Here is a 24,127-nt window from a genome sequence, read left to right on the forward strand (position 1 = left end):
CAACTCAATGGGGAGTAAGTTCCTAACGTTCTCCTAGCTGGCTCTCTTTCTCCTAAACTGTCTTACATGTGAACCTGAGATCATTCTTTTCCATTCAAAGGTGGTTTCTCAGGTTAGTGAACATCTTTCAGTGTCTCTCTCCATTCTTTCGGGGCTTTGCCCTCAGCCATGCACAGCTGGACTCCACCTCAGCCAGCACGCTGCAGCACTGTCTAAATGCCAGATCACTGTTAAAAACATATCTCACTTTTAGTTAAAAATTATCTATTTAATTAAAATTTTAGACCAGAAAAGTATTCAAGCCTCCTTTGCATACTTAATTCAAATAGATAATCAAATATTCAAACAGTATGTACGGAAATAACTATAACCTCTTTTTGTTCTTGCTTGCTTTCTCTTTTTTAAACATTAAACTTCTGCTAGTCCCATTCCAGCCTGGGAGGAGCGGAAGGCATGAACTGTCCTAGACTAGGGGCCTCTTGGGACCTGAGAGTTTGTGGCCCCTTCAGTCTTGTCCTCACAAGTGACTCTTATTCTGCCACAGCCCGGGGTCACCAGCATCTACCTTCAAAGAAACCTAAACGGAATCTGAAATCCCCAAATTCATGAGCATAAGATAGATTAGCTGCTTAAACCAGTGCTAGTATTTTCAGCAGAAAGCTTGCAGAAAGCTTCTGAACAGTGAGAAAGAAACCTCCCTATGAACACCTAACCAGCAGGAACTGGGGAACGGGGAGTTAGGAAGGGAAGACGAGCTCTAAAAGTTCAAGACCTTCCGAGCAACTTCACAGGCCTCCCTCACAGCACAGATCATCACCTCAACTGTCAAGAGAGCCTAGAAAGGCTGAGCTCCGCGTATTTCGCTCTGTCCTCCCCTCCTGTTTCTCTGCCCTTTGATGCAACCATGCATGTATATATGTATGTAACCATGTTATATTCATGTTCCTGATTATAAAGGACTTGAGCCACATCACAAGCAACTTAGAAAACTGAGAAGAGGGAAAGAAACCACTCATACTCCCATCACTCTTCCAATCTTTTTAAAATATGCAATTTAAAAATATTACAAGCTATATACAAATTTATGCCTTACTTTTAAAATACTATTTTGATTTTTATTCTAACAGTAATGCATGATCTGGGTGAAAAATGTAGAATACAGAAAAATGTATAAAAAAATAAAAGTTTCCCAAATTCCCATCACCCAGTGAAGTTACTATTAACACTTCAGTGGGCTTTCTTCTAGTTCTTTTTCTATCCACATATTATAATAAGTATCTACAAACATGTTTTTTAAAACCAAATTTAGATGACAGTGTATGTCCTCCTTTATTATCCCACTTTTTCACTTAATATAAAATATTCCCCACTATATTTTTCACTTAATATAAAACATGTCTGTCACTGTAGTCGTGAAAATTAACAACTTTGTGATGGTCTATCAAATTTATTTCCCGTAATTATTCAGTCATTTCCTCATTGGGTTTTGAGATCGTCTCCAATATTTTTACAGTTATAAATAATGTCATGGTAAACATCTTACTGCTTTCAGCTTTTCCCTGTCTTGAATTATTTCTTTTTTTTTTGGAGGCAGAGTCCCGCTCTGTCACCCTGGCTTGAGTGCCGTGGCGTCAGCCCAGCTCACAGCAACCTCAAACTCCTGGGCTCAAGCAATCCTTCTGCCTCAGCCTCCCAAGTAGCTGGGACTACAGGTATGTGCCACCATGCCTGGCTAATTTTTTCTATATATTTTTAGGTGTCCAGCTAATTTCTTTTCTTTTTTTTTTTTTTTTTTTTTTTTTTAGTAGAGACAGGGTCTCGCTCTTGCTCAGGCTGGTCTCGAACTCCTGAGCTCAAACGATCCGCCCACCTCGGCCTCCCAGAGTGCTAGGATTACAGGCATGAGCCACCACGCCCGGCCTTGAATTATTTCTTTAGGAAAAATTCCTAGAATTTTAGGGTAAAAAAGGTAGAAATATTTTTATGGTTTTGACACACAGGCTTGTTTTAGAAAGGACCATTCTGGTTTTCACAGCTATCACTAACTAAAGTGTGCAAAAATGGGACCTTGTTTCAACCTGAATTTCTCTGATACTAGTGAGCCCAGAAAATTTTACACATTTGTTATCCAGTTCTGCTTTCTTGCTTTCAGATTATAAATTCATCTTCTTTGATCATCTATCTACTGGGTTTTGGTGGGGGTGGTGGGGAGATTCTTATTTGTTACAGAAACTCTTTGAATAAAATAATATTAACTCCTCTCATCACAACTGCTGTGAATATTTTCCCCGGCCCATCTGTTGTTGGGCTTTTAATTTTCATTGGTTCTTCCCTTCTGAAGCACCTGCATCTTGGCCTCTGGTCTTACCATGATATTGAAACTCCCAAATTCTCAAAACAGCATAGCATAAAACTCATTTACGAGCACATACCAGGGACAGACACCTAACGTGGAGCAGGGCTAGTTCCCCACACATCCTCATTGAACGCAATTTATTTAACAATTCTGTCTGCTCAGCTCTCACCCTCAGCATTGCTGTAGATCTAACACTGCTGCACACCTCTGTTCTTCACCCCACCCCCTTGTTCTTTCTCCACTTTCTTTGCTGACTCCAATTTCTCAAGCCCCCCCTTTTTTTTGGAGATAAGGTCTTGCTCTGTCACCCTGGGTAGAGTGCAGTGGTGTCATCATAGCTCACAGTAACCTCCAACTCCTAGGCTCAAGTGATCCTCCTGACTCAGCTTCCTGAGTAGCTGGGACCACAGGTATATGCCACCATGCCCGGCTAATTTTTTTCTTTTTTTTTTTTTGGTAGAGAGGGGGGTCTCGTTCTTGCTGGTCTTAAACTCCTGAGTTCAAGTGCTCCTCCCACCTCGGCCTCCCAGAGTGCTAGAATTACAGGCGTGAGCTATTGCACCCGGCCTCAAGCCCCTTCTTAAAAGAACCCAGAAATTTTGCCTTTACCAGACTCTTAAACCTCATGTGCTTCGGATTCATGTGGGAGAAGGAAAGTGTTATTAAAATTCTCAGATTTTGCCTCCCCCCCAAGGCCTCCGGAATGTGAACTTCAAGCTGGGCCCTGGAATGTGTATATTTTTAGCTAGCTCCTTGGGCTAATCTTATATGACTGTACCTGACATTCATCTTGGGAACCGGTGTCTGGAAAGTTCTGCCAGAAACCTGTTCCTTAATGGCTTCTTTATCCATCCCCTCCCCCCCCCACCTCAGCAGTTACTGCTTTATTTCAGGTCCTGCTTTATGCAATTTCTCTTCCCTTCAGCCATTCAGAAGCTGCTGAAGCTCCCAGAATCACCAGACTGCTTCAATCTCGTGTATCTTCACATCCCCTCTGCCTGGAACACCCTTCCCCTCCTCTCTCCTGAACCTGGCAAAATCCAACTAGTCAGTGCTCCAAGCCCAGTTCCTGGGCCACCTCCTTCAGGAAGATTTCCTGTCGTGGTTCGGATGCTCATCCCTGTGGTCCCGGCACCTGCCCTGTGCTCCCCTGCCCTGTGGACCTTACCAGACTGCACCAGAACCGGTGGCTGCCCTGTCTCTCTTCCACTGTAAACACTTTAAAAGGTGGATCATGTCACTGCCTTCCCAGCTCCTGGGGCACAGCAGGCATCTAATAAATGTTGGCTGACAGAGTACACTCGTGTGTGATTCGCTCGTGTGAGTCCCAAGTCTACACGTCTGTCGCTGGCTTCTTCCCCGGGGTTACACCAGGTGTTTCCTGGGGCCTCTTATAACACCTCCACCCAGATACCCCACCTGTCCCTCAATCTCAGTGTGGTCAAAACAAAACTCTTCCTACCTAAATGGGCGTTTCCTTCGCAACTTACTCCCATTTCTAGTAGAGGTACCACCAATTCATCCAACATTCAAGGCTAGAAACCTTGACATTATCTCTGATGGATCCTTTTTTAATCCCCCATATGCAGTGTGAGATTCCTTGGAGATTGAGAGATTCTTGCCTCTAATCAGAGCCGGTATTTCCAGCATCATGGGGACAGCGAGACCAGTCTCCTATAGGCAACACCTATTCTGCTCAGTGGGTGCCTGTGCTGTCCTGCTGCTTAAGTGTTTTGAATACTACCCTTTTCTGCAATATTTCTAGTCATCTTTTCTTCTCCACCCTACCCCCAGATTACAACAAATACTAGTTGATACCTCTGTGTCTGGTTTGTCCCCTCTTCCATTTGCCCTTATACCCTCAGTCACATCTCTCTTATTGCTGTCATCACAGCACCCTTGTTCAGTGACCTATGCTATTTCCTGTGGTCTAACACAGAAACATCCAATTCTACCCCCCACCGGACTGATCTATCCTTTTTTTTTTTTTTTTTGAGACATGGTCTTGCATCGTCACCCAGGCTAGAGTGCAGTGGCGTCAGCCTAGCTCACAGCAACCTCAAACTCCTGACCTCAAGTGATCCTCCTACTTCAGCCTCCCAAAGAGCTAGGATTATAGGCATGAGCCACCATGCCCAGCCCCCAGCCCCCAGCCATATTTTTGACATCCTTCTACCACACACCCTCTGATCCCATTGGGCAGAGAACATCAACGTGTATAAGACAGCCTATAAAAATGTTTTGTTTTTAAGTTACAGAAAACATTCTCATTTTTTAAAAACACATAGTACAAAGTAAAAAAGGAATAGTTTGCCTCCCTGACCCTCACCTCCAATTCCACACTTAGAGGCAATCACTGACTTGGTTCTAATTTCCCTGTATCCCTTCAGCTTTCTCCAGTAAGCTTTTACCTGTAAGCTCCCAGGACTGAATCATCCTACGTAGGGTCCAGCACCAGTGCTTAGTTGATTCCAGGTGCATCTATTTTCCTCTTCCAAAGGTGAGCTGAAAACCGCACCGCCTATTATATCTCTTTTGCGTGCCCCTTAGAACTGAGTGTGGGCAGGGCACAGTGGGTCATGACTGTAATCCCAGCGCTTTTGGAGGGCAAGGCAGGAGGATTGCTTGAGGCCAGGAGATCAAGACCAGCCTGGGCAACATAGTGAAACCCTCACCTCTAAAAAAATTTTTAAAATTAGCCAGGTGTGGTGGTGCATGCCTGTAGTCCCAGCTACCTGGGAGGATCACTTGAGCCCAGGAGGCCAAGGTTACAGTGAGCCATGATTGCACCACTGCACTCCAACCTGGGCGACAAAGGGACATCCTGACTTAAAAGAACAAAACAAAACAAAAATAAAAACTGAGGGCAGTGCTGGACCTCTGATAGGTACTTATTTAATACTCTGTAAAGATCGATTGATTTTAGCGTTTTCCCCAGGGAGAAATATTCCAGATCTCTCTCCAGCTAAACCTGCCCCCTTTTCCTAACTTAGTTCTGCCCATCTAGCTCAGGCCCACAACTGGGGGTCTGTGTGGCTGCCCCAGCTCCATGTCACAAGGTTTGCGTGGAGCCCAAGCTCCCCTCCAGGGGACAGAAGGACACAAAAGCAGGCATGCAGAGAAGGAAGGAGAGAGGAAGGGATGGGGGGAACAGAATGGGACACATGTCTATATCTCAGCTGTGGACACAAGATCCTGGCAAAAGACCCAACTTAAACTTCTGTTGGAGATTTGAAGGTTTGGACAGTTTCATGGTTTGAAATTCTATATGGGTCAAGATAGCTTGAACCCCTATCCAATGCCCCCACCCCAAGACCCTTTCTGCCTCCATAGCACCTGCAGAACACCTTGGCCATGTGGGTACCCCCAGCCACTCTCCTCTACCTCAGCCAAGCAGCCGCTCCCAGCAAGGGCTTCCTGCTGGTCCCTGTGGGGGCCCTGGCCCCTCCTCTTGCCCCAGCCCCACAGGAAAAGCCCCCTCACCAAACAGGAATGAGCCACAACATAGCACGTCCTTTGCCTTTTTCTGGAGGAGCCTGTTCCCCAAGAGAACTTAAGACATTTTCACCCGGTGGCATCTGACTGGGTTCTGGACGTTGTGTGGAGATGAGGAAAAAGAACGCAAGGAGAGTGGCTTCAGGTTCCACGCCCTATGCTCTGCCTAAGTCACTCGGGCAAACCTTGCTTTCATTTGATTAAAAGTCCTTTAAAAAGAAAAAGGAAAAACAACAACAAAAAAGATGAACCAAATGGCCTACAAAATCCAGAGAGTCATGCTCTGGAGACGAGGCACGTGTGCACAAGTCAGGTTCAGGATTCGGATCTCGTAACCTGCAATTTGGATCATGTCCCCCGAGTCCTTCCCATCCAGCCAGGGTCAGGAGCAACACCTCTCCCTCTGCCCTCTCAGGCCAGTGGAACCTGCTGTTCTGAGCACAAAGCCCTCCGGTTTAAAGCAGACCAGCAAGGATAGGAGGGTTCCCGGGGAAGGGGGACAAGGTGCCAAGAATTCCCACAGTGACCGCTGGGGGAGAGAGGCCAGTCTCCGGTCAGGGAGCTGGAGCGACACCTACCTTGACACCGCCGTCTGACTTCTTGTTCAATAGGCTTTTGGCAGCTGTGAAAACAAAGAGGAAAATCACGTCTCCTGCATTGTACCCTCTCCCAACTCAAGTCTGACAGCCGGATCCACAAGAGACTGCAGTGTCTGACAAGGGGGCCGGGGGTCTCCCAAAGCCTCTGGACGAGGCCCTTCCAAGTAGCCCCTCAGCAAGAAGGGTATCTCCAGCGGCGTCAGAGCCCTCTGGGTGGCACCCCAGGATCTCCTCTGCCATGGAAGAGGGCTCAGCGGAAATGGACACACTGCGCTGAGGAGGAGAAACCGCGTTCAGTACTGGAGCTGCCTGGGGCATAGGGAGCTCTGCCTCTGACAGCTTCCGCCCAGGCCTGGAAGCAGAGTGCCAAGGCGAAAGGGTGAGGGCTCGGCTCCTAGGTGCCACGGAGGTTCTCTGGATGGCCAAACTGGAAGAATGCAAGACATCTCCTGAGTGTTCTCAAGAAACAGAGTGTCACAGTTCACAAAGAAGACCAGACGTGAGGACAGACAGACACAGACACAGAAACCAGGACCACCTACAGGAGGGTTTTGCCAGGGGGTTGAAGCCTTCACTGGGCAGGTCCTGACCGGGTTTACTGGGTGGGTCCTAGCTGCCACCCTTTCCCCAGAGTCCACTCTCTGGACCCATGAGCAGGAAGGACTGGGCGGAATAATCAGCTGTCAAACAGATTCTAGCCAGGCAGGAGGTGACGCTCAAGGCTGATGAGCTCTGTGCCAGAAGGCTGGTGACACTGGCTGGCCACAAAAGCCACAGGAAGGCAGCAGACAGTGGGTGGGAGAATCTGTGAGGCACAGGGAGATGGAATCAGCCCAACTGTCTGATCTACCTGGACTGTCCTGCGTTTGCATCTTGGTTCCACCATTTGCTAGCTGTGTGACCTTGGGTGACTTACTTAACCTCTCTGAGACTCAATTTCTTTATCTATAAAAGGGGATAAAACAGGGCCTAGGTCACAGAGCAGTGGTGGGGAGCCAATGGGATCACGCATGAAAACCGTTTAGCGGAGTACTTGGTTAAGTGTACTTGGCATATAGCAAGTACTCAGTAAGTGTTAACCACTGTTACTATTACTGCTACCCTCCTGCCCTTCAGGTGGCCATTCCTACCCAAGCTGTGTCCCATCTCTCTCCAGTGAGAACAGGGGTCCTTCCACCACAAGAATTCTGTTTTTTTGTTTCTTTTTCCTCAAATCATGAGCACTCAGGACGTCACAAGAATTCTGACTCTAAAAAATGGCCTTTAGTCCTATCTCCAGTCACGCTGGATTTGAAAATTATTTTTTTAATGTGTTTACTGCTCTGCCTGACCACATACTGTCTAAGTGCTTTACAGATAGCAGCCAGTTCTGAACTCTGGTTGCCCATTAGAATCACCTGGGGAGCTTAAAAAATGCTTATACCTATCCCGTCACCTAGGGATTCTGATTTTGTCTGAGTGGGGTGCCGACATCAGGATTTTTATGAGATCCCAGGTAACTGGTCATCCTGTACGGGAAGGGTTGAGAGCCTCTGACACAGTGATCTTAAGCATCGCCAGCTTATTTATTATCCCCATGGGAGAGATGAGGAAACTGAGGCTGGAAGAGCTGATGTGACTTGCTCAGGGTGTGGCAGGGCTAGGATCCAAACCCAGGGACGGCTGACTCCGAGGCTTCTGCACTCTAGAGCCTTTCAGACCTGGAGGTCTGCAAATGCCAGACTTCATAATTTTGAGGTGTGTGGCTTCTCTGTGGGGTCTTAAACAGTGCTGCAGAAGTCTAGTCCTAGCACTGGGCAGCTCCGGGCCACGCCCAGGGCTAGCTCTGGGGGGCCAGGTCAGCTGCAGCCCGCACAGGCAGGTCAGGCTCTCGGTCTGGAGGACAGGCTCCCGCTGCCCAGCTCCACGTCCCCAGGCTATTGCCTCCTGACAGTTGGCAAGCGCCCAGCATGCACGGCTGGTTAGGGGGCTCCGTAACACCAATGCGCTCGCAGATGCCAAGTTAGGTGGTCCGTCCGGCATGCCCATCTCAGCCCGCAAGCATGGGACTCGCCTCCCTGGTGAGTGGGCCTGGCATGCTGGCCCTCCTGGTGGGGTGGCAGGGAGCCGAGGCAGGCGGTCGGGGAGGACTCATGCCACGTACCTTGCCCGGCCAGGCCGGCGGCGCTCGTGGCGGGCGAGGCGGGGGCGGAGCTCTGCCTGCCAACTGAGGGGATACAGTCTCTCAGTGCACAGAGCTGCCGCAAAGCCACGGGGGCCCGTCAGCAGCGAGCATGCCCCAGCGCGAGGCGCAGGAACCCGCCGGCCGCCCACACGCAGCGGGGCCCAGGCGGCGTGGCCAAGCCAGCCGAGCTGGGGGAGCGGAGGCGCCGGGGGCAGGCCGAGGAGGCAGGTGCAGCCAGCCCTGCAGCAGTCTGGGGGCCTGAGAAGACTGGGCTTGGCCAGGGCGTAGGGAATACCACGTCTCCGCTTCACGGAGATGGCGTCCGTGCCCGTCCCATGACCTCGGGTCCACGGGTAACAGCCTGACCTGGTGAGAGGCGGGTGGCCTTTCTGAGGTAGCCCAGCCCTAGCTTAAGGCTGTGAGGAAACTGAGCCTCAACGTCCCTCCCTGGCCTTAAATGAGCCCATCATCGGAGATCCTGGAGCACAGAGCTGCCCCGGCCTCTCAGCACATTCTACACAGTGGAGAGACTGGCATTTGGGGCGGGGGGTCCATGGCCCTCCTGCGGCTACCGACGGGCCCAGCTCCTCAGAGACACACGTCCCTTTCTTTAGGCGGCAGCCGGGAGAGGCAGCTTTTCTCAGCCTGTATTTAACAGTGTGCTGAGGGTGAAACGATCCCCCAGAAGGAAAACAAAGGCTGCTGGCGCAATACATTCCAGAAGCCCTGATTTTACCATTAGCCGAGCTGCTGGAGCCCAGGGCTCAAAAACCAGACTAGCTCATGCCCGAGGGAACACACAGGTGCCCTTCCTTCTTAATTACATCTGTAGATGCCTCTTTCTGCATAAGTTTCCGGAGACAGGCTCTGTCCTCACCTGTCCCAGAGTCAGGGCAGAAGAGGCCATACTGGAGTGTTTGCAGGATTTTTTTTTTTTGTCTCCTCTGACCCAGGGCAAAGTGAGCTCAAAGGCCAGTAAAGGTCTGGGTAATAAGGACAGGAGGCTCTTTAGGGATGAATAGAAGTGCTTTGTCCTGATAGAGAGCCCGATTTCCTGAAACCACAACAGCAATTTCCTGAAATGCAGGGGGAGGCTGATGCGGATGAGGGGGAGGCTGAGGCCATGGGACAGGGTGTTTGCTACTGACTGGCCAGGCTAAAAGAAGCATAGCCTGCCTTTGCATGTCTCTGCCTCAGAGAGGACAGAGGACAGATCACCACTCCAGGGGCAGCACAGAAATGCCCTTGAGTGTCCTCTAGCAAGGTCTTAAACCCAGAAAGTTGAAGCTGCAAGTAATTAAAGGACAAGAAGCGTGGTGTGGGACTACAATTCTGTCTCTGTTGGTGGTGGCCAACTGCGCTGTCCTGTTCCCATCTGTGACAACTGAATCCAGAACCACAATCTTCCCCTTGTGGGTACCCACAACCAGAGAGTGAGCCCCAAACTAGGGTCGCAGGGGATGGGCCTGAGGTGGGGCACTCCCCGGCTCACTACCCAGCCCTGGCGTTGTGAAGATCTGGGGCTGTGAGGCTGGACCTCGTGAAGCCCGAGGCTGCCTGCCTGGAGCATCCTCCCAGCCAAGGCCCTGGGTTACCTGGAAGCAGCACAGGCGAGTCCCAGGACTCGAGCTCAGGGGAGCAACCTCTGCCCAGCAGTGGCTGCCTACCCTGCGCGGTGGCTGGCGCTCCTGCACAACCCCCCTTCCGTGGCGGTGCAGAGGGACAGCAAGGGAGGGAGCCTTGTTATGAGGGTGGGAAGGGTGTTCTTGAATCAAAACAGCAAGGCTAGGGGTTAGAGGGAGGGAAGACCAGGGGAAACGCAAGCCGGGAAGAGGCCTCTGTCTTCAGTTAGGTCTTGACATTACTCTTTTTCCTCACAGAAAAGCCACGGCGCTTCCCCACTGAAGGCAAACGATGATGGGGCTGGGGTGAGGGTGGGGACGAGGGCGGGCAGTGGAGTGTCTTGCATGTTAAAAAGAAATGTCAAGTGTGATTTACAAATTGCTGGTCCCAGCTCTCCCAATTCCTTATGCAAATTGAAGCAAGTTTCTTTCCCTCTCTCCTGCTGGTCTGTATTTCTTCACTTTTTACTGCTAGTACCACAGAGAATATTTTAAGCACAAGTTGCTGTCAAAGGTTTAAACAACTGGAATAATTTCTATTAGTCATCTCCACTTGGACACAGCAAAGTAAGAGATCATCCCAGCCGGCAGACAATGGCGGTGGCTGAGAAGATGCACTATATTCCATCTCTCCTTCCCCCCAGCACATCCTCCAATACCTAGATTGCCTAAAATCTTAAAGTGCTGAGCGTCTTCAGAGAATGAAATAAGAACCCACAGGGACAAGGTACATGGGAGGCTGGGCAGGCTTGGGAGGTTCTAGGGAACAGAATTCATAAATGTGAGCCCAAGCAAAACCCCCCAGAATCTCAGTAACGGGACTCAGCAGCAGCCCCTCAAAATAGGATTCCTCATTCATCCTGGTTAAGGTGTTGCCCAACCCACCCGCCACCCCAAGCACTGCACAGGAGGGCAGTGCCCTGTTCCTGACCCACTCACCTCAGCGGAATTAAAGTGCACAGCTGGGAAAACATACCTGAAAAGTTCCTGGAGACAAGCATGGTGGTAAGGATGGCACCCTGGGGAAAGAGGAAGGTCCTGTGAATTCATCCGACTCCAGGAAACGGTAGCCCGATCTCAGGCAAAGGCAGCTCGTGGCTAGAACCTGAAGACATCAGGTCTCGGGGGCCCCCCAACATGTATAACTTCATAGCTCAGCTCCGGGCAGGAGGGAGCTTCCTTCTGTGATGGGGCAGGAGCCACGCTGTCACAAGGCATGATTCCAAGGAGGCTGGCAGTCCAGAGCCAAGACTCACCTTCAGTTTTCTCCGGGCGTTGAACTTGCGCAAACACTCCACAGTCTCCTGACGATGCATCATGGATGCCACCGTGGACCGTTGCTGGAAGCCAAACAGACAGGCCTGTGAGCCCCCAGCCCAGATCCGCTGCCCCGACCAGAGTCCCAGCACCGGGTCATGCACTCGGCCACCCCAGAGTTTCTCTGAAGATAAAATGAGGTCACAGATGTGAAAATACTCTTAAAATGAAAGTACTACCCCAAGCGCACAATCTGAACACGACACCACCACTGAAAACCACTGATGCTGGACGAAGGTGCTCAGGGAGCACTCTGACCTTCCTCGGAACATGGAGGCTGTAGGACAGGAGGGCACAGCCTGCGTGTCGTCACCCCCAGTCTGGTGCGTCCCAGATTCTAAGCAGGGGGAGAACTGGCAGGGCGCCTGCCCTCTACAGAGCGCTCCTTCCTCCCACGAGCCCCTCTCAGCACATCCCCGGTGAGGTCCTGAATGAAGCGGTAACCCCAGACGCTAAGGGTCTTTACCTTGAAGCATCAATTCTTTTCACCATTTTGAATGGAAATTTTTCTTTAATGTTTTTACTGCTAACTTCCTGGACTCCTTACACAGAGTCCACCAGACACGGTCTACATTTCCTTGATGACTCAGGTTGTCAATACGAGCACAGTTATTATATAACGTCATGATACAGTGCAGTCCTCGGGGGCTACAGAGATATACAGGATTGCAGACAGTGGGGGCCGCAAAAATAACCCCCAGAATATAATATCTCCCTAATTTGAATGCCTGTTTTAAGTTGCTGACCCTCTCCTCTTGCTGTTGCTGTCTTCACCAGCACGTTAGAAAAACAAATCCTAGCACCTGCAGCCTGGTGCTCACAACCCCGTGGGGCTGCCTCGCAAGCCGTCCCCTCATCCCTGGCCCACTCCATTTCCTGGTTCCTGAAGCAGCTCTCCCCACCTTCTCACCCTCCCCCTACTCTCTCATTTCTCCTCCTCCTCCTCCTCCTCCTCCTCCTCGGTGTAAGCTTCAGCACAAAAAAGAGATCGAGAGATGGGAGAGGTCGAGAGATCGGAGAGGTCGTCAAGCAAGAACACCTTTGACTTCAGCCCACCCCTCCACGAGCTGATTTTCACCCACCTGCAACCTGATCTGAGTCCCAGATGCATCATTCCACACGCCTGGCCCCCCGGCCTTTTCCGCTATCCAAACCCCTGTGCTTCCTCCATTACCCAATATTTTCTTGATTTTTTAAAAATAATTTTTGGGGGGCCTTCCACTGAGGACCGGAAAACCTGCTAGACAAATTCTAGAAGAGCTTAAGACTACTAGCCAATATTTTCAAACCCTTCCTCTGGACTAGATTCTTATCTCAAGCCTCTCCTTGAACAAAATCTTTAAAAAGAAAAAAGTTAAAAAAAAATTCCCCTGACCTGTCGTCCTCCTCTAAGTAAGACCATTCCTGCCCCTTCACTGCCTAGCTTCCCACACCCCTCCTCACACTCCCTCTTCGCCTCACTGAAAACGGGCTTCTGTCTCCCTCACTCCACTGTCCACACGGTGAAATGAGGAAACAATGGCCTCTACTTGGTCAGAGCCAGTAGATCTTTTCCATTGCTTCCAGGAACCGATGGCTGACACTTCCTTCCTGAGACCTCTTGTTCATTCGCTTCTGGATCTTCTGCTCCTGATTTTCCTCCTGCTGTGGAAGCTCTCATTCTCTGTCACCTTTGCTGGCTCCCCTAACTCTCCTAAGTGTCATTCGATGTTGGTGTCTGGTGGCCATCTCTGCTCTTACTGAAGCAATAGAGTTCACATTAAGAATGCAGTCAGGCCGGGCATGGTGGCTCACGCCTGTAATCCTAGCACTCTGGGAGGCCGAGGCGGGTGGATTGCTCGAGGTCAGGAGTTTGAGACCAGCCTGAGCAAGAGCGAGACTCCATCTCTACTAAAAACAGAAACAAATTATCTGGCCAACTAAAATATATATAGAAAAAAATTAGCCGGGCATGGTGGCGCATGCCTGTAGTCCCAGCTACTCGGGAGGCTGAGGCAGTAGGATCACTTAAGCCCAGGAGTTTGAGGTTGCTGTGAGCTAGGCTGACGCCACGGCACTCACTCTAGCCCGGGCAACAAAGCAAGACTCTGTCTCAAAAAAAAAAAAAAAAAAGAATTCAGTCAACACAGGAAATATCGTACCTATTTCTACAGCCTCACTACGAACTATACAGAAATGACTAGTACCAGTATTTCCAATTTTTAACTTCTTTTCTAATCTCTAGAGCCCTATTTCTAACTGCCCACCGGGTATCTCCAGCTGGAGGTCCCCAGACACCACAGTCAGTACATGTAAAACTAAAATCATCATCTTCTCTCACAAACAAGCCCCTCTGGCTTCCCTCTGGGTCAATGGAAGGCACAACCCTCCACTCAGGTACCAGCTTGTAACCTGGCAGTCCCCACAGATCCCTCTCTCCCTCACTTTCCAAATCCAAGTGGGGAGTGAATTAAATCCACTAGATCCTATCTCTCAAATATCTCCTGAATCTGTCCACTCCTCACCACACCACCCCGCCATGTTCACCCTTGGCAGAGACCTCATCTGGTCTTGCTTAGAAAATAATGAAAGCTTCCCGAGTTCTCTGTCTCCAGCTTCTTTCTTCTTCAATTCCATTATTTATTTATTTTTTCTGTGACAGGGTCTTGCTGTGTTGCCCAGGCTGGAGCACAGAGGCTATTCACAGGCATGATCATAGCTCACTGCAGCCTCAAACTCCTGGACTCTAGTGATCTTCCTGCCTCAGCCTCCAGAGTAGCAGAGACTACAGGCCTGTGCCCGGCAATTCCATTTTCTACACAGCTTCCAAAGTGATCTTTCTTAAATGCAAATTTCATTCCCTCCTTAAAATCCTTAAATGGTTCCCTGTGCTTTCAGAATAAAATCCAAACTCCTTAGGAACTAGCAAGTCATGGAATCCTGTTGGCCTCATTCTCTTGCACTCCTATAGTCACAGAGTAATCTGCAATCAAACTACTTAACATTCCTTAAACTCCCCACAATTCTCTATGATCTCTCACCATGGCCCATGCTAATCTTGGTCTGTAGGTTAACATCCTGGGGACCTCCTAGTTGCCCACCAAGAACCAGGATAGAGGTCACCTCCTCCGTGCAGGCTTCAGTAACCACGTTACCCACCATGGACAGTAGGGGCTCCTATACTCTCATCAGATTCTTGTATACGCGCATCACATCATAGCATGGTTGCCTATTTGAGTGCCTGTCTCCCAAGATAATCTTTGAGACCTTTGGGGGCAGAGACCATGCCTCATTCATCTTTGTGTCTCTAACACCCACATGGCCACTGGCATCAAAGAGTCATTCAGTAAACTTAGGAAAGGACAAATAAATAATGCCTCGTGGTTGTCAAGATGTCTAACTGTACCAGACTCTTCTTTGTGTGAAAGTAGATTTTCAGCTTGATAGGACTATGCACAAAAACAGAGTCTGCCGACTCACACTGATAGCCTGGGGACCTCTCCTAGGAATTCAGACAGAAACTTTATGACTGAGCTTCCGGGTGCTCTTTATAATGACTCAGAGAGAGGCCCCCTCTTTTTTTTCTTTTGTTTTTTGAGACAGAGTCTCACTCTGTCACCCTGAGTGCAGAGGCATCATCATAGCTCACTGCAGCCTCAAACTCCTGGGCTCAAGCGATCCTGCTGTTTCAGCCTCCCAAGTAGCTAGGACTATAGGCATGCACCACCTTGCCCAGCTAATTTTTCTATTTTTGGTAGAGATGGGGACTTGTTCTTGCTCAGGCTGGTCTTGAACTCCTGGACTCAAGCTATCCTCCTGCCTCAGCCTCCTAGAGTGCTAGGATTATAGGCGTGAGAGGCCCCCTTTGATGATTTGTTGGGTCTTGATCACAGTTCCATTCGAGTTGTATGAGTTGAGACCTGAGTGTGCACCCTAAGCTTGGGATCCACTCTGGGTTCTGCCAGTGGCTTTCCATCATCAATTACCCAGAGTCTGCAAGGGTCAACCTAAGCCCTCCTTCAAGAACAGAACCAAACCCCAACCTGACAGCAGTGGGTGGAGGTGAGACAAGTAGAGGCCTGTTAGCCCAATGAGCCTCCTAAGTGCCCCCTGGTGACATTTATTGGCCTTGAGTTTCACTAGTCCCTTGCTCTCCTGCAGAGTCCTTGCTCAGGACCCAGAATGATTCTCTGATGGGAAAAAGGAGGGGAAGGGAGGTCCTGAAGGCATGTGGAGGGCTGGCATCCCTGAGGTCCTCAACCCCAGGCCAAGACACTTACGCAGACCCATGGGTGCTTGAGAGCCTGGTCAGCCGTGATGCGCTTTGCTGGGTTTATGGTCAACATCTGGTTGATCAAGTTCTTGGCTTCAGGAGTCACCGTGTCCCATTCCGGTGATGGAAACTAAGGAGCAGGAACAGGGGAAGGAAGGATATGAAATTTGTGAGCCTCACAGCCTGAAACGTAGCCTCTGTCTTTGACCCAACTCCTATAATTGGGGTCTCTGTGGTACCTAAAGCTGCCCGGCAGAGAGTTGGAGAAGCCCTGGCAACATCCCAGAACCTGTGTCAACTTACAGACTAGGAAAGGAAGACAGAACAATCATGGTTAGAATGCGGAATATCGGATCAGAGCAGGAAGGGGACGCCGACGTTCTCTGGTTCATTTCTCTACTTAGGAGGAAACAGAGGCTCAGTGACGGGCCCAAGGTACACTGTGGTGGAGGGAGCCTCCAGACTTCTCGTCCCTGTGTCACGCAGCACACCCTGAGGCCGCTCCAGTCTTTGCAAATAAAGATCAAAGGGCTTCAGCACGGGCTCCTCCATTTTATAGCTACCTAGAAGGCTACGCCAAAAAAGTCGCTCCTGGCGTATGGGGTGGCAAGAATCGAGCCCTGTATGCCCATCTCTGGGGTCCTCAAAGTCCCCTGACACCCCGTCTCCTGTGACACACTCCTGTGGACAGAGCCAGAGGAGCAGGGGGCCTGCTCGGTTCTCCAGCAAACCGGTCCTTACATCATAGGCTCCAGCCTTGATCTGCTGATACAGCTTGTGCTGATCCTCATCCCAGAAGGGAGGGTATCCCACCAGAAGGATATACAGGATGACCCCTGCGAGACAGAACACAGAGGTCACTGGGGTCAGTCACTCCTTCCCTGAGGAACCGAGAAAAGCCATGCAGGGCTCAGAGCCACCCGGAAAGGCGAGGGCCATACAGAATTAGAAGCGGATGCCAGCCGATGACGCTGTGCCACTGGCCCCTGCTGCCGCTCTGCCTCGCTCCTCATGGATTTCTCCAGGCACAGCCCATCCTCCAAGGCATGGGCAAATCCCCCTCCAAGAAGGATGCAAAATAATCCAGGAGGTACATGGGGAGGAGGGTGTGATGGGAACAGCCACCCCAGGGGCACTAGAGCAAACACTGTGGCTTCACATCCACCAGCCACTCGTGCGACCCGCAAGGAATAGCGATGCCTCTTTCTCGCCATCATCGGAAGTCAAGGGCCCTTAACACCGAAAAGCTGAGAGTGTGGAATGGGCTTACCGCAGGCCCAGATATCCACAGGTTTTCCATAGGGATCTTTCCTCAAGACCTCAGGGGACAAGTAACCTGGGGTGCCAGCAAAACCTGTACAGAAGAGAGGGCAGAGGCACACTGAACCCGCTTTCTCTCTCATGGAACCCACATCAGCAATTTCCCCCAAGTGTCTTCTCATTCCTGCTGCTTTTGCTACCTAAGCTCTCCGCACACAGGCAGCAAGAGATGCCAGGCTGGGTTTTTTTGTAGTGTCTGGAATCTAAATCAGAGGGCAAGTCCGTATGCCTACCAGGAACTCCCAAATCCTCCCCCGAGGCGGCAAGAACGAAGTGCTGACGACAGCTAGACTCATGCACTGAGTCACACAGGGCCAGGAGGGAGCTCTGTGCCCTCCCACCCTCCTCCGGTCTCTGAGGAGGCCAGGACCATTGAGAGCCTGGCTCCTGGTTCTACTGGAGGAAGGCAGATCAGGAAGAGGAGGAAGGGTGGGGGCTGTATTCCAGGAAGATAGGATCGCCCTTACCAAACCAAGCCTGCTGCTCTCCCTGCACTTCGATGGCTAGGCCAAAATCAGCCAGCTTGACGGCAGCACCCTTGCATTTACTCGCCAGCAGCAGGTTCTCAGGCTGCAGAAGGAGCAGAGAGAACCTTGTGAGGCACCCACCCTGCTGCCCAGGGTAGGGCCTCATTTGGGCCCACGCAGTACCACTAAGTGGCACCAGGTGGCGCCAACACCTCACAGGCGGAGGCAAGGGGGAGCCTGGGTAGTACCTTCAGGTCCCGGTGCACGATGTCATGCTGGTGGATGTGGTTAACACTCTCCAGAATCTGATGTATACAGTGGCTGGAAAAGCAGAAGGAAAAGAAATGTCAGTGCGGAGTTAAATGATCTCATCTGCTGTGGGCTAAGGCACGTAACAATGGGTCACAGGTTCATGGAGAATCACTGAACGACGACCTTAGACATCCTTTGATTCAATTTATTTCATGAAAAGGAAACTGAGGCCCGGGCAGATTAGGTGGATTTTCATCCTTCACCTGCTAGATAATGGCAGAGGACAGACTAGAACAGGGGGTCCACCACACCTCCTTTTGACCGTAAAGGTCTAACATAACCGATTCATTTCCAAGAGACTAGGAGACTCCCCCAGACTCCTGAGAAAGATGAGACCACCCAACCCCTTCCTTCCTTTTCTTTTCCTATATAGTAACTTTGTCCTTGGAGAAGAAGCTTGTGCTAGCAACTTAGAAAGGAGAGTTCAACTAAACCACCTAAGTCGTTTTGGGGGTGGGTGCACGCATTCATTTATCTAAACATTTACTGAGTGCCTATAAGGCATCGCACTTGGGACCACACAGGATAGAAAGATGAGCAAGACGCAGTCGCTGCACCAAAGTTTATCATCTCGTAGGGGAGATAAAACAAGCATACACATACCTTTAAGAAACAATGTACTTAAGAGGGTTCCAAACAGGGTACCTAAGGAGGAGTATTTCTGATGATTTTGTAAAGAAAAAAACAAACTAACCCAGCGTCATCTTTCTTTTTTTAGAGGTGGGGTCTTGCTATGTTGCCCAGGTTGGTCACCAATTCCTCAGCTCAAGCAATCCTCCCACCTCAGTATCCCAAGTAGCTAGGACGACAGGCCAGAATCACATTCTTGAATTAGACTGTCCACCTTGCAAACCATCCTGCTATCTCTGTAGTCAAACTCCTGGCAGGGAGCACGGGCAGTCTGGAGCAGTGGTTTTCAACTGAGTTTGCCCCCCTAGGGGACATTTGGCGATGCCTACACTTCTGATTGTCACAACTGGGGAGGTTGCTACCGGCATTTAGTGGGTAGGAGGCCAAGGATGCTTCTAAATGTCTACAGCGCACAGGAGAGGCCCTCACAGCAAAAGATTCTGTGGCCTAAAATGTCAGTAGCACCACGGTTGAGGAACCCCGGTCAAGAGAACAGATCCTCACACCAGGGACCACCAGCCATGCAGTCCTGCTGTGCTGGGCTGGGGGGCTTGGGCTTATTATTCCTTTCTCTAAAATCCAATGCTGGGGCTCCCACAAGAGCCATGGGGTCTTAATGGGACCCTGGAGGCTGAGGCTCCGGCCTCCCCATAGGACACAGCCCAAGAATGGGCCAAAGAGACTTTAAGACTGAGCTGAAGAGGCGAGTCTCCACAGAAATGTATAATTAGAACAGAGCCGGGCTAGCAGGGAGAGCCTTCTGGCCAAAAATGGCAAAAGTGCGAAGTATCCCAGCAGAGCCAGGCCAAGCCCACTGGTATAGTCACCCGCCTCGGCCCGCCCCCCTCCCCAGCTCTCCCTCCTCCTCCCAGGCTCCCGGAGCTATTGCTGCCTCCTCCGCCCCAGAGCCTGGTCCTCCCCTGCTGGCACTGGAATTCATCTCCCCACTTGAGAATTTTTCCCGAGGCTGAAGCATCTGAAGTTGATCAGCAAACATTGGCCTCTCAGGGTTGAGAAATTTGTGAGGAAGCTGCACTCCCCGCCTCCAGAGGCAGCCAGAGCTGCCACATAAGCCAGATAAGCTGCAGGCAGGATGATCAAAACCAGGTTGTAAGGACATCACCCTCAGAGAACAGCGCGGCTGGGGGAAGAGCCGAGGCGGGAAAGGCAGGCCAAACAGACGCCGGAGCGCGGTGGTGTGGGAGGAATTCTGCTGTGTCACACGAAGGAGGCTCCAGGGCTTCCAGGGAGGGCTGGGAGCCGAGGCACGTGGCCAGGGAATGGTCCCCAGCCAGGGGAGCCCCACACCGAGGCTGGTTACGGTGGGCAAGAGACAGGGTGGCAGAGGCTGACAGCTCCCGAGGAGGCTCCCTGGTTGGATTAACCCAGAACCCTACACTCCCTCGGGTCAGAAGCCGTGTTTTCTCCATCTCTGGATCACACCAGGACCTCAGCTCAGTGGCCTGTCCATACTAGGACTTGTCAAAGGAAAGAAGGGGGTAGAGAGAGCCCTTGGGCATGCGTGCGAGGACTCCGTAGTGCAAAACATGGTATTCTGGGATGACGCGGTAAAGGAGATTTGTAACAGCTTTGTAAAAAATTAACCTGGGAAATGTGGTTTTTTTGTTGTTGTTTTTTTTTTTTTTTTTTTTTGAGACAGGTTTACACTCTGTCACCCAGGCCAGAGTGCAGTGGCCTGATCATAGCTCACTGTAACTTTGAATTCCTGAGTTCAAGCAATCCTACTGCCTCAGCCTCCTGAGCAGCTGGCACTACAGGCATGTGGCATTACGCCTGGCTGATTTTTTTTTTTTTTAAGAGATGGGGTCTTGCTATGTTGTCCTGGCTGGTCTCAAACTCTTGGTCTCAAGTGATCCTCCTATCTTGACCTCCCAAAGTGCTGGGATTACAGATGTGAGCCACTCCTCCTGGCCCTGAATTTTTAATTTCTAATATCATCCACAGTATGAAGCCCTAGCGTAGCTCTACAGAAGCTGTCCAGATAAGACCTTTCTGATCTTCCCCAAAGCCTACTCCAACAGGTGCAATGCAGGCCCCTCAAGGCGGCCAAGGTTTATTTCAATCCCAAACTCCAGAGCTACACTTGGACTACTGGGCCCTCATCTCACCTGGCGTCTGCTTCACTGTAGTACTCTCTGGCCACAATGTCTTCAAACAGCTCCCCACCGGTAACACTGCAACCGACAGAAGAAGAGGGTCAGAGGAGGCAGGGGTCCCTAGGCCAACCCCAATGTCCAGCAGGAAACAGGGTCACACTGTAGAATGGCTTGTCTGAGAGCCCAGAACAGGCTCAATCCTTCAGTGACATGGGGCTTCTCCTTGAGGTATCATGGGCCCTCCCCCTTCCTTCTGGACGTTGCTATTTCTATAACCCACAAGTGAGCTAATACTCAAACAGAGATGAAGGCATAGGGATCTTAGAGAAAACAGCCAACCTACCCAAAAGTCACCGCTTTGAGACCAGTATGAACACTAAAATATAGCTGCCCGAGAAGGACAGACATACTCCTAAAGTTGAAGAATAATGAGACCAATGACAGAGAGCCCCAACCCTGCAAATGTCAGAAAGGAGTTTCTAGGAGGTAAAGAGCCACTTTTAAGAAATTAAAACACAACCAAAGAGGAGGAGAGACCAAATGGAGCCTGGCTTATGACTAATAAAAGCTACCTGCAATTTCCCAGAATCGCTAAGGTCATGCAAAGAGCTAGCTGTATTTTACTTCTCCACCAAGGGGAACACACGAGACACAAGAAAAAGGCATCTACAGGAGGTGTGCTGCTGAACAGAAATGCGAGGCATGAGGCATGCCACCCTGGGACTGAGCCCCGGGGAGCTACTGAGTGAGCAGCGGGACCCCCCGGGGCTCTGGGCCAGCGACCTGCCCCATTACCAGAGGAAGTTCACACTCAAACCCTTTCCCTCAGACGAAGGACAGGGACCCCGGGCAGAGGCTGGAGACCCTGTTCAGGCCTTTTCCCAAGCCCTCATCTTGAGCCGGCTGGAGGGAAAGGCCCCCATACCCTCAGAGAGTGGCACTTACAGGTCAAACACGAGGTAGTGAAACCCTTCTTCAGAAATACTGTCATGGAGGCGCACTGCAAGAGAGGAGACGGGGACAGAGGTTAACAGAGAGAAAACTCCGAAATCCTATTCTCCTCCTCCTTGGCAGCCCCGCCCCTGCCCTGTCCAGTCCGCTCAAGGGGTGGCAGGGAGAAGTGGCAACATGCCCAACGCCCCCCAATCCAGGTTACGTGGCCTCGCGGCCAGAGACCGGAGCTCTGGTTGCCACCTCAGACTCAGGCAAGAGACAGAAGCTTCCTGGCTAAGAAGTCGGTCAAGATGGAGAAAAAGAGGAACCTTCCCAAAGGACTGGTCTCAGAGAAGGTGGCCCTGGGATGTGAGCGATGAATGAAGGTGTGACACAGAGTGAGAAGCACCTAGTAACGCCGACTGCAGGGGCGGAGGGCTCTTTCAGAGGAGTCAACGGGAAGGGCAGGGGGGGAGAAGGTGGAAAGGCTGAGCCGAGCGCGTGGCAAGGGACAGTGGCGGTGGGCCCAGAAGCCACGTGCACTCTCAGGCAGCGACGAGAACAACCGCTTGTGAAGTGCTTACTGTGTGCGAGGCCTGTGTATGGCGCTTGGCATACATTACTGATTCCACAAGCATTTATTGAGCACCTACTGTGGGCCAGCTCCTGTGGGAGGTGGTAGGATTCAGGAGGGACAGACACAGTACCTGCCTCTGAGGAGTCTGCTACCCCTTTCGACCACCCGGAGATGAATGTTGTTCTCAATTTACGGATGAAAACACCAGAAGCTCAGGGGATATAATGTCTCTTGCTCAAGGCCACGAGAGCTTCTAAGTGGTAGGTCAAGATGTGAACCCAGTGCTCTGTGACTCCAAAGACTGGTCTACACCACCACTTCCTACAAGAAACATGGGGCAGCCCACACATGCAGGAGCCCGGAAGAAAGACTGCTCAGAAGTGTCCCTACAACAGCGTCGTAGACAGGTCCGGGAGGGCACCGCATGGAGATAACTAGGGCAATTCGCAACCGTGAGAACAGGCTGGCGAGCAAAAGCCCTTTCTACTCCCCACCTCCAAAGCTCTTGGGCAAAAAACCAACCTAATGTCTTCTGAGGTCTCCTCTTCAAGCTTCTGCCCACAAAGCCACCTCTGGGTGAAATGCCAACCCCGGAGCATCACTCTAATGCAGACAGGACTATGCTTGGCCGCCTGTCCCCTGTCTCTCCCCTCACCTGAACTCTCTTGCCGGGGAACCTCTGTTCCAAAGGGCTCCCTCCGACTGACCTTTGCTCCAATCCTTGGCAGTTACAGGAGCACCTCACAGAGCACTTCAGGAATGGCGGGACACCAGACCAACTGGTGAAGTGCTTGGAGACAAAGAAGTCACCGTGTCTCTTCCTTGGCAGGCCCCGCTGCTTCCACTCCCAGCGTCAGAGCGTTTCCTCCGTGCTTCCCCACAGCCTCCCCACCGGCCCCACCAAAGCAAGATCGTCAAAAGGCAAAAGGCACAACCCAGACCACCCCACCCTGAGGCACTGAACCATCATGACAGGCCCCTGGTTCTTCTCACTCCAACGAGGACTCAGGCCTGCCATGTCACAGTGCCCACCTTACTGGATCTGATCTGGTTGCTCGACCCCCAAGTCCCACCCCAGTCTCAGTATTTGCGTGAACAGGATCAAAGGCAGGTGATACTTCTAATGTTCCTCCTCCTCAAACCGTTCTCTCCTGTATTTGGGCAAACAAGCTGCCACTTCCCTAGACCTGCAGATGACAGAGGAGGGATTTAGGACAGAAGGAAGGTGCCAGAGCCAGACCCTGCTTCCCTCCCACCCACCTAACCTGGGCACGTTCAGTCACATCCCCCAAAGTCCTCACTGCGTCTCTGGTGTCAGTCAGAGACACACACTGAGTCCTACTGCAGCTGCTGCTCCCTCACTTCCAAAAGGACTTTTTTTTCCATTTAATTAAAAATTTGCTATTAAAAAGCATTAAAGTGTGTAATACAAATAATCCCCTGGAAATCAGCTGTCCCAGAAGCTAACGACCAGCTTCATTAGGGAAGTAACTAACAGCAGCAGGATGGGGAGCTCACGGGACAGCAGGTAGGATGCTGACAACCACTCCCAGGGGAGTCGCGCCACTCTGGGCCCTGCCCAGGCCTGGCCTTGAGCCCTGCCTGACCCAGCCCCCCGCCCCTTGCCCGGCCCAGGAGGGCTGAGAACAGGGCAAAAGGCGCAGGCAGCGATGCCTCTGCCCAGACATGGAGTCACTGGCGTCTGCTCTTCTCTAGGAAGGCCACACACAGAGCCCAGGTGGGAGGAAGCTGGGGAGGGGAATTAGGAGAGAGGAGCAGCAAAGGAACACTAATCCTCCTGGGCCACCCAGCCGAGTGAACAGCTTTGATGTGAGCCCCAGAGCAAGGCGCCCGCCAAGACAAGGGGGGAGGGGGGCCCTCACATGGGAATAAGACTGCACTCATCTTTTTTTAATTTGTAAAGAAATTAACAGGAACTGAAGACAAAAGGAGAAACGACTGCATC

The 24,127-nt window shown here is 51.1% G+C and overlaps 1 protein-coding gene and 1 non-coding gene across 30 annotated transcripts in view; both read right to left on the reverse strand.

The window, feature by feature from the left end:
- CAMK2G (calcium/calmodulin dependent protein kinase II gamma) overlaps positions 1-24,127 on the reverse strand; it is a 56,672-nt gene that overhangs the window by 14,966 nt on the left and 17,579 nt on the right. For 15 of the 29 annotated variants that reach the window (XR_011231645.1, XM_069460286.1, XM_069460273.1 and 12 more), the window contains exons 4-13: positions 21,597-21,651; positions 20,664-20,729; positions 17,841-17,913; positions 17,593-17,695; positions 17,076-17,159; positions 16,547-16,641; positions 15,813-15,935; positions 11,493-11,576; positions 11,213-11,255; positions 6,430-6,473 (exon numbers count right to left, since the gene is read on the reverse strand). Coding sequence is in view for 28 of the 29 variants with exons in the window: in XM_069460286.1 (XP_069316387.1) it covers positions 6,430-6,473; positions 11,213-11,255; positions 11,493-11,576; positions 15,813-15,935; positions 16,547-16,641; positions 17,076-17,159; positions 17,593-17,695; positions 17,841-17,913; positions 20,664-20,729; positions 21,597-21,651 (770 nt within the window). In the remaining variant the exon portion in view is untranslated. Of the gene's footprint in view, positions 1-6,429; positions 6,474-8,593; positions 8,657-11,212; positions 11,256-11,492; positions 11,577-15,812; positions 15,936-16,546; positions 16,642-17,075; positions 17,160-17,592; positions 17,696-17,840; positions 17,914-20,663; positions 20,730-21,596; positions 21,652-24,127 lie in introns of all 29 variants that reach the window. The other 14 variants (XM_069460292.1, XM_069460270.1, XM_069460276.1 and 11 more) reach the window with 3 other exon arrangements.
- On the reverse strand, positions 12,763-12,823 carry LOC138376734 (U7 small nuclear RNA). The gene has a single exon (XR_011231711.1). It is a non-coding gene; the product is annotated as a U7 small nuclear RNA (small nuclear RNA).

The sequence above is a fragment of the Eulemur rufifrons genome, chromosome 28 (genome assembly GCF_041146395.1).
Source record: "Eulemur rufifrons isolate Redbay chromosome 28, OSU_ERuf_1, whole genome shotgun sequence".
Classification (NCBI taxonomy): Eukaryota; Metazoa; Chordata; class Mammalia; order Primates; family Lemuridae; genus Eulemur; species Eulemur rufifrons.